The 20,633-nt window shown below is 31.9% G+C and overlaps 1 protein-coding gene across 2 annotated transcripts; it reads right to left on the minus strand.

Moving 5' to 3' along the window:
- Positions 1 to 1,302: 1,302 nt before the first annotated feature.
- Positions 1,303 to 19,715, minus strand: LOC115879384 (uncharacterized MFS-type transporter C09D4.1-like). Of its 2 annotated transcripts, none has more exons than XR_004049704.1 (8): positions 19,373 to 19,715; positions 16,335 to 16,520; positions 9,026 to 9,206; positions 8,560 to 8,774; positions 8,230 to 8,333; positions 5,112 to 5,222; positions 4,853 to 5,048; positions 1,303 to 1,887 (listed from the first exon to the last, which is right to left on the minus strand). XR_004049704.1 is itself a non-coding variant. In XM_030896173.1 (8 exons), the coding sequence occupies exons 1-8, from the start codon at positions 19,643 to 19,645 to the stop codon at positions 1,670 to 1,672; spliced, it is 1,401 nt and encodes a 466-aa protein (XP_030752033.1). In that variant the 5' UTR covers positions 19,646 to 19,715; the 3' UTR covers positions 1,303 to 1,669. The 2 variants fall into 2 exon arrangements, 1 of the variants encoding a protein (XP_030752033.1); XM_030896173.1 differs by having other exon boundaries at positions 4,936 to 5,048.
- Between the last annotated feature and the right edge of the window lie 918 nt (positions 19,716 to 20,633).

Consider the following 20,633-nt stretch of genomic DNA (forward strand, 5'->3'; position numbering starts at 1 on the left):
AGTAAATAATATTGATGTTAGATTGGAAAGTGCCCATAAGGATAATGTAAACACTATTTGGCGCTATTCTTGCAACGGTCGCGACCCAAAACTTTTGAAAATTTCAGAGCGGTTCGGCTTTTTCCGGAATTATATCGCCAAATATTGTTTATTCCTTTGGTTTATTCAAATTTATTATTATTTTCGTTTAATTTTATAAATAAAATACAGTGTGTTGCATACAAGAAACTTTATTTTATATAAGGACGCATGTATGAAATACCTATGAAACATTGCAAACCGACGTTATGCTACGATCCACGATGGTTTTTGCAGTTTACAGCACAGCTTTTTAAATTTTTAATGCCACTTTTTCACAATTATCACCGGTTGGAGTAAATAAAACTTGAATTAAACTCACAAGATAGCAATAATTACTTTGAAAATGGACGCTGTAAACACTTTTCGGAATTTCTTTAATGAGAGCGGTTTAGATTTTGAAAGATTATTATGATTTTTGAAGATTCTGACTTTGACAAGAGAAAATTACTACTGTTTTTGTTTGCCGTTGTTCTTAGCGATCGCTATAGCAGCGCCAGATCGCGTATAACGGTCGCGACCCAAATAATTTCGCGGCCCAAAATTTTTACGGGCTTTCCAATCTAAACTTGTTGCATTTATCTATGTATTGATGTCACTAGTTTAAAAAATCAGCGATTCGGAAAGTATTCCCTCTGACATTGAAGAAGAGGTATTCAGATCCATTTCTGGATTGCTTCCAGCAAGATCGAAACAGAAATATGAATATACATACTCCAAGTATGAATGGTGCACCGAAAAAAAGTACACAACCATGGAAATAAAAAGGACTCATAACATATTTTTCCAATTTATCCGCTACTTATATGCTTTCGTCTCTTTGGGCTTTCTATTCAATGATACGTACTATGATATCTACTAAAATGAATATAGATATAAGCAAATACGCTAATTTAGTAGCCCTTCTCAAAAGAAAATCTGAAGGTTATCGGTCAAAAAAATCAAAGGTGCTAAACAAAGGCCGATATTACTAAATTTCTACAAGCAACTGATGACAAAAAATATATATTTAATTATTTGCCTTGATTGTTGGTCTCGCAGGAGCTTGTAGGCGTGAGGAGTTAAAAAATTTGATGTCAAATAATGTTTTACAAAATATTTTTTTCTCTTAGTCATCTAAACAAGGAGTGCGGTAATGAAAATGCTTGAGTTAAGAAGCTCTTAACTCACTCAAAATGCGTGAGTTAAGAGCTTCTTAACTCACTGACGTAGATAAACAGGATAGATTTTTTCACCAGTCACTTTTATTATATTAATTCTGTTGTATTACTACAAAAGTGTATTTAGGAACTACAATTCTTTGTCAATATGACAAACACAGCATGATCAAAACGTTTTATGATCAAGCGGAATGTCAACGATAATATGATTAAGAAACAAAATAAGTTAGAATTCATTTAACTATACGTAACCATCCAAAATCAGCTTGTTCATAAAACTTTTTGATCATATACAGTATAGTATTTCCAAAGTCAGTTGGACTGACTCTATAGCTCTTAATTTCGACACTGAACAAACAACTTAAGAGTCCCAAATCAGTCCAAATATCTCCGGAAATACTTTACTTTTTCCAACGGATTTTCTATATAAATCATGAATTTTCATGTTTGGTAAGCGCAGGATCTTCTTGAGGTAATTCCGTAAACTCAACTGGTCTTCCTCTGTTGAACGCTTCTTGTCTTCTCAGGTTGTTTGGTACTAACATGGTTAACACCGAACCGATGAATAACAGTACTATTTGAATTAATATGGCCCAAAGTGTACCCCAACTTAAGTTCAAGTGGCTCAAGACAAGGGTAAAAGTGACACCTGTAAAAGATACATCAATCAAAAAAGGCAAGTTTTTTAATCTAAATTAACAAAACAAAGTCGTGTTATGGTAACTGTCCCAATTATTGTCACATTAAGGGAATATCACAGTTCAGTTAGCTATAAAATCTTAATTATTAGTATAAGATTATTAGTATCGTCACCAACTTGTCCCAATTTTCGTCATATCGTTATATGTGTCATACATACACACAAAAACCATTGTTTTTTGAAAAAGTTTATTTAGGAATTGCGATACATTGCAAAAAATAAAACATAAACAATTAAATAATTAAATAATTAAAAAAATAAGCATAAAAAATAAAATCTTAATTAAGAATATCTTCGATATCAGTTCAAAAATAATGCAGATGTAAGCATTATTAGTGAATACAAAAAAATACAATTTTTTTTATAAAAATGTTTACGAGGAATCACCAAAGAAAACAGTAACATCATATTTCATATTAGTAAATAAATATTTCGTTTAACTTGAAAAATTAGTTTTACTTTGGCATATCAGGTATATCATATACACCTCTTTTATTTATTTTTTTAATTTTTGCAACAATATCACTTTTAATACAGTCCAAAATATCGTCATAACTCTGATATTTGGCATTTTTAAAATTATAGTTATTTTACAGGAAGCCTACAACATGCCTAATGGCCTAAATTTCGTCACAGATATCCATTTCTCGTCATCCATTCTTAATTGGAAATTCCAGGTAGAATAATTAATGATAAAAGTGGGTGACGAAAATTGGGCACATCATATAGCCGATCTTCATACTGCCATTTATGGAAAAAAATATTTAAATTACAGAAAATTGACATTTTATACTGAATAAAGTAACTCTGCCTATAATGCCCCAATCTTCGTCAATGGTAAAGATAAACGGCATGCTCCGTTGCTACATGTCCCAAAATCGTCACCCATTTTATTTATTAATACTATAGAAAAAAAAAACATATTTTGTATATAAATACATAATATAATAGAAAACCTCTTACACTGGTAATCTATACTAATCTATACTAATATATAAAATCCTTAAGTGACTGACATACTGATTAATCACGATCCTGCTCAAACCACTCAACGTAAGAAGCTCAATCTTGGCATACAGGTTGATTCTAGGGTGTAGAGGTTCGATAAGAAGGGATTTTTCGAAATTCCAGTTCCAAGAGGGTGAAACCACCCCTCAAATATTACAATATTTTTTATTTAAAAAACGGTCAAGTTTCCGAAAAAACGCTTAAACACGTATATTTTGTTTTGTTTTTTAAATATTTTAAGATTTTTTAAAAATGTATACAGGGTGTTTCGAAAAATTTGGTCATTGATTAATCACGATCCTGCTTAAAGCGCTTGACGTAAAAAGCTGATTTTTGGAAAACAGATTGACTTTAGGGTGTAGAGGTTCGATAAGAAGGGATTTTTCGAAATTCCAGTTCCAAGAGGGTGAAACCACCCCTCAAATATTACAATATTTTTTATTTAAAAAACGGTCAAGTTTCCGAAAAAACGCTTAAACACGTATATTGTATTTTGTTTTTTTTACATATTTTAAGATTTTTTAAAAATGTATACAGGGTATTTCGAAAAATCTGGTCACTGATTAATCACGATTCTGCTTAAAAAGCTGAAAAACTTTTAAACACGTATACTTTATTTTGTTGCTTTACATATTTTAAAATTTTTATAAATTTATACAGGGTGTTTCATAAAATATGATCATTGAAGAATCACGATTCTGCTTAAACTGCTTGACGTTTAAAGCTGATTTTTGGCAAGCGGATTGACTGTGGGGTGTAGAGGTTCGATAAGGAGGGGTTTCTCGAATCTCAAATTCCAAGAGGGTGAAAATGCCCCTCAAATATTACAATATCTGTTATTTAAAAAACGGTTAGTCTTACGGGAAAACGCTTGGACAACCATAATTTATATTTTTTACATATTTTGAATTTTTTTTAAAAATCATACAGGGTGTTCCAAAAAGTTGGGTAATTGATTAACCACGATTCTGCTTAAATTGCTTGATGTAAAAAGCTTATTTTTTGCAAACGGATTTTTCGAAAGTCAAATTCCAACGAGATGAAACTACCACTCAAATATTACCAAGTTATATAATAATTTCCCCATATTATTTTTTCTCATGCTGACATGCTGAAAATTTTATCCAGTTTGTATGCTAATGGAAATTCTTGCTTTGCTTTATCATCACCATTACAAAGGATTAATTCGACACGAACGAAGTCGCGGGTACACGCTGGTTAATTATATTTGTACCTTAATATACTACATTACATTACATTACTGTGAAAGAAAATCAAGAAGACTGTTGCTCTGCTTAGCTTTCAAGAAATGTGTGGTTTCTCGTCAATGTCTAACTTCCAACTAAAATAGTCATTATTCCACATAAATGAAGTGCGTCATTTAAAAAAAAATGTATTGCAGCGTTTCGAGATATATAAAACAACTATCTAACATTATTTATTATGGAATATTTTCCCTGAGTTTCTTAATTTTTTTAAAAACATCGAAATATGACGATAATTAGAACAGTGACGGTAATTGGGCTTTTACCATAGTTACAACATAGAACACACAGTGTACTTCTATCTTCACAGATAGCTATGCTAGTGCTTCTAATTCTTCTAATTCTTTATTGAAATACTATTAAAGATGATGACCATTCCTCGGAGGATGAACATCTGTTGTCAGAAGAGAATGGGAAATATCCTGTCCCCCCTACAACAGGAAGATCCCCATGTATGATGAGTTATAGACCGTATGATGAGTTATAAAAGGAAGACACAGTAAATCTTTAAGGTCGCGGTATTTTATATTAAATCCATATAATGTGGACTTGATCTGTAACCTTCTATGAGTGTAGCCCAATTTTGCAAGAATCTTTAACCTCTTAAAATGGCAAATTTAACAATAAGCAAGATAACCCACCATAATATCATAAGCTTCACAAGGCGATTGTGGTCACTGTCACTGGACAATTCACAGGTTAGAGACTTTCACAAAAATACTACCTAACGTTTGAGAAACGGCCGTCATTAAACCAGTGGTAGTACTCTCATTGGCAGGGTACGTTAGTTCTGAGGCAAACTCAATTCCTGCAGGGATATATGCGTTCAGGAAAAATCTAAAATCCCCAAAAAATGCGATTAAAAAAACATTTTAAAGGTAATTGCATCAATATTCTTACCCAAATATACCTATAGTAAAGTATACGGAAATTTTTGCCTTGATTTGTAAACATAACAGTAAAGCAATAAAACAAAGTGCTGTTCCTATGTAAATAAAAAGATTTGTTTCCCTGAAAAAGGTGAATAAAAGGTGTTTTATTAAAAAATGTAAATTCCAATAATGAATAATATATTAAGCTTCATTCAGAACCTCGAAGTTAGTGGAATAAATTAGTGGCTTCAATTAACGTAGAAGTTTGTACCTCTAATTTCAATGTAATTTCGTAGTGGTATTATTTTTCAATTAGTAGAAAAAATTTTAAAAATTTTAACTTTTGACTTTTTTGACTGAAAATTTGCGAGTAATGTCTTTTCAATTCCTCATCCGTCATGAAAAATTGTGGTTATCAACAAGTCATAAATTAAAAGTTTATTGTTTTATAAGCGAATGATTAAGCTTTTTCTATGGATACAAGATACAACTGACTACCGGTTGGATATGACTACCACATGCTGTTGCTAGAATATTCTATTAATTTTAATTGTATTTTTTAGACATTGTGACTGATCGTAAACTAAAAAATATTAAGTGTAAAGCTTCATTCAGAACCTCGCAGTTAGTGGAATAAATTAGTGGTTTCAATTAGCGTAGAAGTTTGTTCCAAAGAATATACCTAGCTAGAAAAAGAATGGACTCTGCCATACCTTTGGCCATACTGAAAAATGGTCCTACATAAGTGGCGCCATCTATTGAGTAGGGCTTGTTTTAAATGGATCGAAGCGCGGGCTTTTTAAATGAGCGTATTTATTGAATTTACTCTAAAATAATTAAATTTGATTATTAAATCTTATTTTTACACAAATTCAACAATACTAATAACAAGTATCGTTGTGATGTGTAAAAAATAAGATTTAACAGTATAATTTATACAATTATTAAACAAAATTAAAGCCAAACATGTGTAAATATTATTTATTATTTAAAATTTTTATTTATAAGTCAAATATTTAAACATCGTTTATTATAATAAAACAAGACCAACGTAATACGCCCAAAATTTTGTAGATGGAGTAAATATAAATAGGTACTTAAATGATGGCAAAAATAAAAGACTTACATTATATTTTTAGGGCCACAAACAAAAGGAATTGTCTAATTAAAACACAAATTATAATTTGAAAACAATAATTGTAATTAATAACAAATTATAGTTTGAAAAACGTTTTGATAATATTATGATTGGCGCTATGACAACGACAATATCTTTGAGAATTTGACAATAGTATGACAATGGCCATTGGAAACTATGGAAACTACAAAAAAATTCTGTTTTAACGCTATCTGGCAACTAATAGCAACTTCTTAACCTAAAAATTAATTTGTATGTTTAAAAAATTAATTTGTATGTTTAATTAATTTTGTGTTTAAAAAACACCTAGCGCCTGAGGCTGGAACTATTTTATTTGAAATTTCCGTGGAAACGGTGGAACGGTGCTATTTCACTTTCCCTCCCCTGGTTTGTTCCTTTAATATGAATGTAACTTTGGAATGTAAGCATTCAGAACGTCAAAATTAGTCGTAGGGATTTACAATTAGTGAAAAAAGTTAACAAACTCTTAACTGTTTCACTAATTATACTTCAAAATTTGCGACGTCATTTTGGCCTTTGATTATCATCCTTCAAAAGAAAATTTGGTTAGAAATCAAAAGTATATTGTTTTATAAGCTAAATATTAGGCTTTCTCTATGGATACAACTGATTACCGCAAGCTGTTGCTAGGATATTCTATTAATTCTGTTTTTTAGACATTGTGAATGATCGGAAACAGGGGCGGGAAAGTGAAATAGCAAGCGGTTCCACCGTTTCCACGGAAATCTCAAATAAAATAGTTCCAGCCCTAGCCACTAGGTGGTAGTGCAATTAATTTTTAGGTTAAGAAGTTGCTACTAGTTATTGCCAGATGGCGTTAAATCAGATTTTTTTTGTAGTTTCCATAGTTTCCAACGGCCATTGTCATATTATTATCAAATTCTCAAAAAATATTGTCGTTGTCATAGCACCAATCATAATATTATCAAATAAATTATTATCAAAATGTTTTTCAAACTATAATTTGTTATATGTGTTTTAATTAGACAATTCCTTTTGTTTGTGGCCCTAAAAATATAATGTAAGTCTTTTATTTTTGCCATCATTTAAGTACCTATTTATATTTACTCCATTTACAAAACTTTGGGCGTATTACGTTGGTCTTGTTTTATTATAATAAACGATGTTTAAATATTTGACTTATAAATGAAAACTTTAAATAATAAATAATATTTCACATGTTTGTCTTTAATTTTATTTAATAATCGTATAAATTATAGGTACTGTTAAATCTTATTTTTTACACATCACAACGATACTTGTTATTAGTACTGTTGAATTTGTGTAAAAAATAAGATTTAATAATCAAATTTAATTATTTTAGAAAAAAATTCAATAAATAAGCTCATTTAAAAAGCCCGCGCTTCGACCCATTTAAAACAAGCCCTACTCAATAGATGGCGCCACTTCTGTATTAGGACCATTTTTCAGTATGGCAGAGTCCATTCTTTTTCTAGCTAGGTATATTCTTTGATCGGAAACTAAAAAGTATAAAGTTTCATTCAGAACCTCGCAATTAGTGGAATAAATTAGTGGTTTCAATTACACTTTATACTTTTTAGTTTACGATCATTCACAATGTCTAAAAATACAATTAAAATTAAGAGAATATCCTAGCAACAGTTTGCAGTCATCCGTTGTATCCATAGAAAAAGCCTAATATTTAGCTTGTAAAACAATAAACTTTTGGTTTCTAACCACATTTTCTCTTGACGGATGATAATCAAAGGCCAAAATGACATTTCTCGCAAATTTTGAAGTATAATTAGTAGAAAAGTCAAAAGTTTGTTAACTTTTTCCACTAATTAAAAATTCCTACCACTAATTTTGACGCTCTGGATGCTTACATTCAAATTAGAGGAGCAAACTTCTACGCTAATTGAAACCACTAATTTATTCCACTAATTGCGAGGTTCTAAATGAAGCCTAATTGACACCACTAATATTGAGGTTCTGAATGAAGCTTTAATAAGGTTATTAATATTACTTGTATTTATGGGTTTTATCCAACACTATTCCAGCCATAAAACCTCCGAACATACCAAACATTATCATTACTAGTCCCATTCTTCCTGCATCTTCTGTTGCACCCTGTAGAGAAATTGAAGTTAGAAGAAGGAAGAAGGATTTTATATAAGCCGCATCAGCTGCTGGGCCATTTAGCGGCATTTGATGTTAGACACATTATTATTTTGGTGTTCTATAAGTTTAGATAAATTTATAGAATGTACGGGAACACAGGGAAGATTATGTGGTTGAGTTTCTTTCAATTACTTTTTTATTAAAATACTAGACCTTATGCAGCTCGAATACTTACTGGAAAATATGACAGCACAAACTGGTTGAGTAGCGTACCAAAAGCTGAGAATATTCCAAAACTAATCCCATATCCCAGCATGTGTACCAGGAAACCTTTGTTTTTCATCAGATCCTTCAAAGACTGAATGAATGTTCCCATTGTGACGATCTGGATTTTCTTTCTTTCTTCAGCCTGAGCTGCACTGGGTGGCAGTCTGGGCATATGAGGGAAATCTTAAAAAAATATTATTGTAAAAAAAAAAATAAAAAAAATAAAATAAAAATTAAAAAAAAAATAAATTAAATAGTAGCAATTTTTTTTAGAACAAACGAAAGTTTTTATAAAAAAATGCATTTTTCTTAAAATGTTAATAATAAGGAATAATAGGAATAAAGGCTAATAATAGGAAACACTTTTTCCACATGTAGAAACAATCCAACAACATACTGTATTAAATAAAAAGTAATGAGTAATGATTTCTTACATACGACTACAGCTATGCATGCTGGAACAATCGCAATAGAGAGACTCCAACAGAGTATTTTTAAATCCGATCCAATGGCTGCTAAGTCTGGTTGGTCTTTTACTAGCATTGGTGGTAATAGAAAACCTAGAGCACTACCTAACTGCATACCAAAAACTCCAATAGAACAAACTTTAGAAACCTATAAAATACAAAAATTAATTACTTAAGACACAGTTTTTTATTTTGTAATTAGGTATTAACTTAAGTACCCATTTTCTATAATGAACATTAAGCTTTTTAAAATTATCAAATTGAATAGTTTCCTGAAATTTGCCCTCACGGCACTTAGAAAACACCTTGTATATACAGGATCCTGCGGTACAGGAGCTCTATAGAATCTCGTTTAAACCAAGTGCGTAAACTGTGTACTAGGATATATTTCAGGAAATATTATTCACTTGTATAGGGTGAAACCAAATAGTGTGAGTGGATAAGCCTCGATTTTTTCAACGAAACACCCTGTATCTTATTCCATTTTGGGGTTTCTTTATCACTTTACATAATTCTTATTGGTTATTGTTATTATTAAATTTGTTTTAGTAATTCAAAAATTTCAATTTTTAATCTAAAACAAGAAATAATAATGGTATAGAGGAAGTTTCATTCAAAGAAAATTTTATCTTTTAACACATTTGGCAATATATTTTGAGCATCCTGTATAATTTAAGATTATAATTTCTCTAATAAAGTAAAAAAATTCACAGTCCTTTACAAAGATGCAACCGGGGGGGCATTGAAAATGATGAATAAAAACGTAAAAATATGATTAGTGTTAATATGAGTGTATTACATACATATGTTTAAATAACGAACTTAACAAAAAACAACAGATTTAAAGATTCACTGAAAAAGTAGTAATGTTAACATTAAATAAAACATTATCAATAATAATTATGCGATCGCACCTATCCGTAAAACAAGCAAGCAATAAAACCTCGGAAAAAACAAAATAACATACAAAACATCAGGTTAACATGATGACAGATCATGATCAATGATCAGATAAAGAATTCTTACGGAAAGTTACACTTTACGATATATTTTTTTAACTGTTAAAGGCAAATCCCATTTAAACACAAAACTTTTTAATACCTACTACTGTATCTAAAAGACTTTTTTTAAATTAATAAATTCTTCTGTTTTTCTTGGCTGTTGTGCGTCTGTTTCCACGCTTCTGTTTTTCTTGGCTGTTGTGCGTTACGTCACAGATTAACAGGCCCATGTTTGCACCACAAGGCGATGCTGCAGACCACTAGGTAGACCGGTCGTAGAAATTTATGTTATACAACTTGTAGTCAATATACATAAATATTATCAGAAACTTTTTTTCTTTTAAAATGTGTTCAGATTTTGTAAAAAGTATAAGTCAAAATCGCAAAACTTAAATTTGATATGAGTTTCTTAATTCGTTTTTAACTAATATAGTGGCGAATTACAAAAATTCCTTTTCAATGAAAATTAATGAGTTAAATAAAATAATTTAATAAATTACTCGCTTTTTCTCGCGACTACGTTCGCGTTACACCTCGAATCGTTCATGCATTGATTAAATGATTTTTTACTTCTTTATAGAGAGCTAGTGAGCATAGATGTTTTTTATTTTTCATCTTTTTTTTATTTATTAAGAGCACTAATACTCTCTTTATAGGTTATTTTTTATTCTTTGAAGGATAATTGAGGAAGCTATATTTCGTTATGATGTCACTAAATAAACCCTTGTATAAAATTTTATACTCTCTGGTTTATAATGTTATAGTATTGCATTTTCGTACAGCAAACTTTCATTCCCTATTCTACTCCCTAAGGGTATAAATTTCATAAATTCGCTTTACCTTTGTGCCAATTTTTATGTGTATAATCCAGAGGTCACCAAGTTTTATATAAACTTTTACTAACTTTACCCATTTGGTTGATGAATTTCAAAAATTTCTTCTAATTCTTTTTGTAGGATTTCATTCTTCTAGACCAAATAGTAAGGAATTTTCATACAACAAACTGTTCCGAGATAATTTTACTCTCTAAGAGGACGAATTTCCTAAAACCAATCAGGAAAAATCCAAAACCTACCGTTATAGGAGGTATAAGATGATTAAACTTATATAATGACAACTACTTATCGGATAACAAATTAATTACTACTGTCAGCTAGTTCAGCTACTGTCTAGGTAGAATATACCTAATTACACCTACACCTTACCATTACACACTACCTACACCTACCTATGATGTAGGTAGATTAAAGCTTATTTTGACGTTACCTCTCACTTCGGTGTCACAAGCTGATTTTTTCAGGGATGGAAGTACAGTACATGATATGGGGACCCTTATTCCGAAAGTAGTACAAAATTAGACTGGGTAAAAGGGCACTATCATCAAAAATCGATATATTATACCACCGTATAGAGAAAACAAATACTTTTTGTTGATCCAGTACACAATAAAGTCTTCGTAGGGAGTAATTTTTATAATTATTTACAAAAAACATTTCCATTAGCGCTTATGACCAAAAAAAAAACTTTAAACATGAATAATCATTTCAATCATGCGAAAATTTGGTTTAAAAATAGATTTTTTTTAATATAACTTTCATTTAACGAAAAACGAAGGCCTAAATGAAAAAAAGAAACAATTTAAAAGTTTCGCTTATGTCTTGACAAGGTATCAAAGCAAACCCCATATTTTTTGCTTTTAAACTAATAAAGATATATCAATAAACAATTAGCGATGTAATGGATTTTGCGGGCGCTGGCCGACTGCCGCCGCTGCGCCGAGATTTCCTATACCCTTGTATATATGACGTCATGGTGTGGCAAATGTAGCATTTTAATTCGATTTGGGCTCCCTTATATAGGATAACAGAAACATTTTCAATGTTAAAACTTTAGTAAATTATTTTTTTAAGAATCCAAAACTAGGGTTAACTTACGTCCAAACTTCCCCGATCGACTCTTACCCTCTCACAATTTGTTCATTCACCCTGTATAAAAGAACATATTTACCTAAAGTAAGTCCTACATGAAATTCCTAAGTCGTATATTATAGGAGCTAATAGAAGCCCAACGAAAGTATATAGCCGGATTAATATGGGAAATCTGCCCGCGGCTTTTTTGACTCGAATCAAAATAGTTCAGTCATTGGGGATCAAAAAAGGGGCCTGCTTGGAAAAAAGTCCGAAAGTTATGAAACTTTGCAGGTTTACAGGTTTTGGGGTCCCTAACTAAAATCCATAAAATGCACATTTCCAGACTTGCCGCCGGCACCGCCATCTTGCCAAGATGGCGCCCAAAATCGGTATTTTGTGAATATCTCGAAAACTATGCGTTATTCGCGAAAATTTGAAGAGAGTAAAATTAAAGAGAATAACATTTTCTATAAAAAAGGTTTTATGAAAATTTTCGCTAAAGTCAACCGTTTAGGCACAAAATCCCTGGAAATTTTACATTTTTGCGTAAAATATGATATATTATATATAGTCGATTTTCCGAAATCAAATGTCGATTAGGGTTCACTAAAACTAGTTTTAGTTTAGTTTCTTCAATTTTGTCATGAACCAGTGGCGTTTTATTAATCCGCTCATTAATTTGTCGTGCTGGACAGCATTCATTGCGAACTTACCACCAGGTTCAGCATTGGTCTGGTTGTACCAAAGATGCCGAAGAATGCAGTTGGAAGAAAACAAAAACAGACATTACTCCAGTCACAACGTTGAAAGATCCAGCTCCAAAATCCCTGTTGGCACTTTTATCCTGTAAATGCAAATCCAACAACTATGGTAAAGCCTGATACGGATGCAGAAAATCAGGATTAAAATGTTCAATGATTTGTGCATACTGCAATGGGAAATCCTGTGACAACGTCACTGAAGTGTCATTCGACGAATCCGATGAACAGGAGTTGGACTTGCCTGTAGATATCCCTCTGGCGGCTGAAGATGAAGAGTTGGACGTATTGAGAGACCACCCTGATGAGCCCAGCACAGCAGACAGGATCGACTTTGACATCAATGAGCCAGATCCGTCGGTCTTGTGCAGATAAGTTAAAGTTTTTAATTTATCTAGTGGAGTAGGCCTCCGGGGAGACCACGTTAAAATAAACGCGCCATATACTTTACCTCTTGGGTGGTGTGGAAACAAGTACACATTTTCAATAATTAAAATTAATTATTCATAAATTAATGAGCGAATTAATGATACGCCACTGTTTTAGGACAAAATTGAAGAAACTAAACTAAAACTAGTTTTACTGAACCCTAAACGACATTTGATTTCGGAAAATCGACTATACATAATATATCATATTTTACGCAAAATTGTAAAATTTCCAGGAATTTTGTGCCTAAACGGATGACTTAAGCGAAAATTTTCATAAAACCTTTTTTATAGGAAATGTTATTTTCTTTAATTTTGCTCTCCTCAAATTTTCGCGAAAAACGCATAGTTTTTGAGATACTCATAAAATACCGATTTTGGTCATCTTGGCAAGATGGCGACGCCGGCGGCAAGTCTGGAAATATGCATTTTACGGATTTTAGTTAGGGACCCCAAAACCTATAAACCTGCAAAGTTGCAAAACTTCCGGACTTTTTTCCAAGCAAAAATCCCCCATAACTGAACTAAAATAATTCACCTAAATTTTTAGCTCTTTAACTCAAACGTTTTTCGAGATTTTCAAAAAAACCTTGTTTTTTCAATTTTATTTTTATTTTTATAGTAATATTCAAAATTAATTAATGATAATTTTTTTTCTAATTCTTATAAATCTAAGACATAAAAAAATAATATGATCATGATTCTTAAACGAAAAACCGATTTTTAGCGGAGGAAAAAAAATTATAATCTTCATTTTTTTAACCTTTGTTAAATATGTCACTCACTAAAAATCGTCAGAAAATATCTTTTATACTTCTTTACACTCAGGAATTTTTTAGAATTTTTTGATGTTGTGGAACCAATATAAAAAAAATAAAAAACTCATTTTTTTTCTAAAATCTTCTGTTTTAAGGTAACTTATATTTTTGTTTAGTTTAAAAAAGTGCGTTAGAAAATATTTTTTCATTAAAAATACTTCCTTGCCAGAAATAAACATAAAGATTATTATAAAAAAATGAGCCCAAGAAGATTTTAGAAAAAAAAGATTTTAGAAAAAAATGAGTTTTTAATTGTTTTCATATTGTTCCACCACTTCAAAAAATTCTAAAAAATTCCTGAATGTAAAGAAGTATTAAAGACATTTTCTGACGATTTTTAGTGAGTGACATATTTCACAAAGGTTAAAAAAATAAAGATTTTAACTTTCTTTCCTCCGCTAAAAATCGGCTTTTCGTTTAAGAATCATGATCATATTATTTTTTTATGTTTTAGATTTCTAAGAACTAGAAAAAAAATCATCATTAATTAATTTTGAATTTTACTATACAAATAGATATAAAATTGAAAAAAACAGTTCTTTTTGAAATCTTGAAAACCGTTTGAGTTAAAGAGCTAAAAATTTAGGTGAATTATTTTGATTCGACAGCAAATCGATCCCCTGAGTGCGAGTCAAAAAAGCCGCGGGGGCAGATTTCCTATATTAATCCAGCTATACCCTTTTGAAGGATCCTTTATTTAATAATATTACGTGTTTTTCAAAATTTTAAATGATTCAAATCTAACACTGCACCCAAGATATTCAGGACCTTCAAATTTCAGAAGTTCACACGATTAACATGTGCAAAATTAACTCCGTAGTCGAATTTCATTCTTAATCCCCATGTAAATCAGTAATTTTCATCTATAGATATGTCGGTATTAAAAGATTATGAGATTTTAAGCGTACGGAAATCAAACACTTTATTAAATACATGACGTGTGTTACCAAATATTTATTACCACACATTTGATTGGAAAGTTAATTAATAGCAAATTTCTTTTTATTTTTTACACTTGAGAACTAATTTTATCTACACTGAAATTTCAGAGTCAGAAATGATTTCGAAACATGAGAAAAATAACAGAAAACTGTCACTGTATGGTATCCACTCATTGGACAGACCGTTTAAAAAATGTCAAAATAAATGTAGTAATCAGAGGTGGTAAGTAATTATTCAGTTGTTTTAATCCGTTAATCCATAGATGATGGTTAAATGTTTTTGTTGACATCGAATGTGATTGATTATTTTTGTTTTTTAAAATTGTAATATATCTACAGTGTGTACAAAAAAAAATAATTGTATTATTGATAATCGTATTGTAACATAATCGATAAACAAGGGCTGGTCAAAATATTCGATATACCAGCTGCGTCTCAAAAGTGGTATATTTTTACTTTGTTCGATAGAAAATGACTCTCTGGATTGAATGACATATCATATGTCAACTTTTGACTTTTGACATTTTTGCTTAAAAAATCTTATTTTAAATTTCAATCTAGAGTGTCATGGCTGTGTTAAAAACACTAATTTTTAATCGAGGAATCTTCAGAAAATAAATATAATCGGCTGATGTTTTTCGTGTCTTGCCCTAACCGGTTAAGAGATGCCCAAATCGTATTTTTAATCATATCTCAAAATTTTTAAAACGGAACAAGGGTGGATCATTAGCATATTTGGAAAAAGCATTTTTTTACGAATAATTTGGTACCACACACTTGATATTTCGAGTCAAATTGTTATGAACCGCATGTTACAATTTCAAATAAACCATATGCAAAAATATCAAAAATTGACATATGTTATGTCATTCAATCCAGAGTATCATTTTCTATCGAATAAAGTAAAAATATATGGAGTGTCCCATTTAAAAATCAATAGTTGTGGTCATTTACTGTGAAACAAGTAGTGACCAAAAACAATTGAATACGTCAATCAATCCTAATTTATTTAATATACTAACATACCAAACCTCACTTTTTTCTAATTAAAAATAAAAAAGTTAGAGGGAAAAGCCACTTTTGAGACGCACCCGGCACCCGGTATTCTCAGATCAGATAAAAAATAATTGTAGAGTGAGAAAATTTGGAAGCTAAATAAAATAAAAATAGTGTAAAATAAAAAATGTGAAACTAAATAAATGTTTCAAACAATTCTTTTCAATTGTTTTATAAATAAGGGTTGTTTCGCATTCCTAATAAGAAATGTCAAATTTGGCAGATCAACCAAGTCGCGCATCTTAGTTTTTGTTTTATAGACAACCAAAAACTAACTGCGCTACTTAATTTTCTTTCTAGTAAGAAAATAATTCCATTTCATACAGATTGACTTTTTTGGGGACACTCTATATAAAATACCCACCTCGTCAGGTCTGAACCATGTCACTGCTAGTTTCGGTGGTAGGCTCAGGATAAAAACTTGAGATAATGAGACGATGGCTTGACCGACCAGCACTACATTAAAAGCACCTTGATCTATGGAAAAAAGCTTTATAGCAGCTCCAATAGCTGTCAAGAAGCAACCAATCAGTGCCGCAAATCTAAGCCCCTAAAATATAATATCTAATATTATTCAAATTAAAAGTATAAAAAATATAGGTATATATATATACATTAAAAGCGTAAATTATTATATTAGGGTTATTAATTAGACATCCATGCTATCAGGCATCCATGGCTGTAGTCACGTGGCCAGAATTGCACCAAGACATATAACTATGCTGGATGGGACTACCGTCTACTGCCTGCAAGCTCTGCTCCGGCAAGGAGAGAAAAAGCCAAGATGAAAAGCCGTCACGAAGTCATCAGCTCGAGGAAGGAGGGCCATAGTCAGGTCCTCACAATAGGAATTGACCTCAAATCCAAAGAGGCATTAGAAAAAAAGAGATATACAGGGTGGTCCAAACTGTATTCCGGAAGCTTCGGCAGCATATTCTGCAGATAAAAATAAGTAAAAAAGTTCGTATAAATGTATGTCCTAAAATGCTTAATTTCGGAGATAAAAGGTGTAGAAGTTTCATTTTTAATTCGATTTACTCCAAATAATTTCTGAAATAACGTCAATATTTGGATGAAAATTGGTGTCTAGAAGTTGTTTGACATGAGAAATTTGATTTTGATGTCAATATGACTCCTACTAGTAGAGGGCGCCACCTACATATTTTTTAACTGGTTTGAAGAGTAATAACTTTTCGTCCGTACCTGTATAAAACTACTGAGTAAAAAAATATATATTTACGACGTTTTTTACGTGAAAAAGATCTCTTGGTTAAAATCGCTGCGAGAAATGGTTTTCGAGATATTTGGAATCGAAATTATCAATACCTGTCATCATTGACATAAATTAGACATGTTGACTAAATAGTTATTAGACTGAAATCATAAATTTGAAATGTTTTTGTGCCAAAAGTTCAACAGAAACTGTTTTATCATCATTTTTTGCAAAAAGATTTATGATTAATTTAAAAAAATAAAAATTTCCCAAATTTATTATTTCAGTGAAATAACTTTTTTACTTATTTTTATCTGCAGAATATGCTGCCGAAGTTTCCGGAATACAGTTCGTACTACCCTGTATAAGAGTATCCCCTATTATATAGATTCAGGACAACACCGGTACCAGGTCTAAGGAGAGAGAGGCCAGGTTAAAGAGCTGCAGAAAATAGAGACAGACAAGCTCGTCGACTGTGAAGGGCACGGAAGGCCAAACACCAACAGTGGAAAGGTGTATACCCTCTTAGGAGGTAGATGTCTACTCCTCGAAGGAAGAACATCTGTTGTCAGTGAGGATGGGACATATTCTGTCCCCCCTACAACAGAAAAATCTCTTACACTCGTTCTACATTCTGGCATCATCAGAATAAAACAAATCTTGCTATTAAAGCAAAGCTGGCTTATTTTCTGTATCATTGGTGAAATAATTTTAAATCTGAATAACCCATAGGTACTTTTAAACACTATGAGTTAAAACTACATCAAAACACTGGTCCGCGATCGACCACTTAAGCAACGTTAGCCGTTGTGGGTTAGCAAAACTCTGCCTTACTGTTGTTCCAAGGCACCTACTTATGTAAGAGTTATTTAGGCACAGAGCTCATTCAAGCTAGCAGATAGCAATCATTCAAGCTAGCGCAGCAAGATATGGGAAGTCTTGAATATCTTAGAAGTAGATAGACCCTTGTTTAAGATAATAAAAGAGCTATATAAAGAAAATGAATCGTATGTTAAGATAGATCCCAGGCTATCTAATCCAATTAACACCATTAAAGGGTTGCGACAAGGATGCAGCTTATCTCATCTGATCTCTCTACGTCAAAGTAGCCTTTAGGGAATGGAAGACAAAATGTCAAGGTATGGGAATATCCATTGGGGATACCACACTATTTACCCTGAGCTTTGCAGACGATCAGGTCGTGATTGCTCAGGACTCATACGATCTAGAGTTCATGACTAAGAGGCTTTATCAAGAATACAACAAATGGGGATTTCAGGTTAGTCTAAAGAAGACGGAATACTTAGCTATCAATTCCAACGCTTGTTTTGAAGTCTTCATTAATGATAACGTCCAGATTCAACAAGTAGACAAATTTAATTATCTTGGTGCTACAATCAACAACGAGGGTTTGAGCAAAGAATAAATACCAACCCGAATTCAGAAGAGCAAACAATTTATTGGATGACTTAATAGCCTCTGGTGGGACCGAAACTGTCTGCAACAACTAAAAAGAGACTTGGAAGAACATTGGTGGAGTCAGTTCTTTGCTATGGTTCAGAGCTATGGACTCTGAGTGCAGATGCGAAGCGCAAAATCCAAGTTGTTGAAATGGACTACATTAGAAGAAGTGTTGGTATATCTAGGATGGAAAAAAAGACAAACATCGAGGTCAGGCGTATCATGAATGCATCGGAGGAAACAGTACTAGATCGAATCGAAAAATTCAGCATAAAATGGTTTGGACATGTTCTGCGTATGCCGGGGAATAGGTGGCCAAAAAAAGTTTTTAATGGGCTCCCCAGGGCAGAAGAAAGAGAGGTAGGCCTAGAAAATACTGGAACGGAACGGTTACGGAAGCAATGGAAGCTCGTAATCTAGAAGCTGATGACGCTCTAAATCGAGATATGTGGCGTAGGGTAACGGGAAGGCAGCAATAGGCTGTAGTTCGAAATGAATATTAAATACTTAAACCAAATCTCATTTATATATATATAGCTCATTCACGCCATTTAGAGACCGAATAAGATCAGATAACTCGTGCATTAAAAGACGATTTCATCACACTATAAGTGGGCAGGTCATTGGTATTGGCTGATGATTTTCTTGAACCAGATTTTCCGTGGCAGGAAAACACATAGTGACGTTAACTTAAAATACTTACTTGTTCTAAGTTATTTAATACTAACCAATTTATCAATTAAAAACGAAGATGGAAATACGAAAATCGGCCACACGATCATGAACATGACACCAGTCCAATCGACTGCACTCGAGCTGACATTGTAGTACCGCATCACTATATTCGTTATTATGGAGTACTCCACCCATTGGAAACAACTAATGGTAGAGTAATAGACGTACACGGCCAAAATGTACCATCGCATGCTAAAAGCTCTGATCACATCCGCGTTACCTCCATCTTCGAGAGACTTCTTTAGGTGAAGGTTCTCGGTGGCCATGGTCTCTCGTAAGATTTCGGTAGTTTTTGGCTCTAAACGCGACTGAAAAGTTCGCCATAGCCCTGAGATTTTTTATAAAATTGGCGAATCGTAAAGTTAATCTCTTATAAACCCGATAATACTGTGCTGTAAATCTGATCGAAGCTCTGGTGTGGTGGATGTTTGTATTCGATTTAAGAATCTGACAAGCGGTTTAATCCAAATGGGGATTAAAAGTTATGAAAATTATACATTATACGCTATCAGTTAATCAGTTTCATTCTTTAACTTTATTCATTAATAATTTCTGGAGCTACCTTCTGATGATATTCTACCATCTTAAGGAAAAACGTCTTAAGGTGTTATTAAAAATGAAGGGGGTCCAGGGGGAAAACTTTTACAATATTATAGTAGGTCTAACTGGTCTCTACAAAATGTATACACTCTGCAGGGCAATACGTTATTAAATCCTATGATATACCGGGTGCGTCTCAAAAGTGGCTCACACCTATAACTTTTTTATTTTTTCAGATAAAAAACAAGATTTATTATGTTAATAGTTATATGACATAAATTAGAACTGATTGACATATTTAATTCTTTTCAACCACTTACTGTTTCGCCGGAAATGACTACAACTTTTGATTTTTAAATCGCAACCTCGGTATTTTTTACTTTATTCGATAAAAAAATAAAAAATTACTCTCTGAATAGAATGGCATATCATATGTCAACATTTGACATTTTTGCTTAAAACAAAATTGTATTTTAAATTTCAATCTAGAGTGCCATGGCTGTGTTAAAAACACTAATTTTGAAAGAAGGAGCCTCGGAAAAATATATTTGATGGTCTAATGTTTTTAGTGTCTTGTTCTCTGGCCGGTTAAAAGATGCCCAAATCGTATTTTTAATCATATCTCAATTTTTTCAAATGGAACAAGTGTGGCTCATTAACATATTTGGAAATAGCATTTTTTACGAATAATTTGATGCCACACACTTGGTATTT

Source organism: Sitophilus oryzae, unplaced genomic scaffold (assembly GCF_002938485.1).
Source record: "Sitophilus oryzae breed Bouriz unplaced genomic scaffold, Soryzae_2.0 scaffold_1576_pilon_pilon, whole genome shotgun sequence".
In the NCBI taxonomy this organism is placed as follows: domain Eukaryota; kingdom Metazoa; phylum Arthropoda; class Insecta; order Coleoptera; family Curculionidae; genus Sitophilus; species Sitophilus oryzae.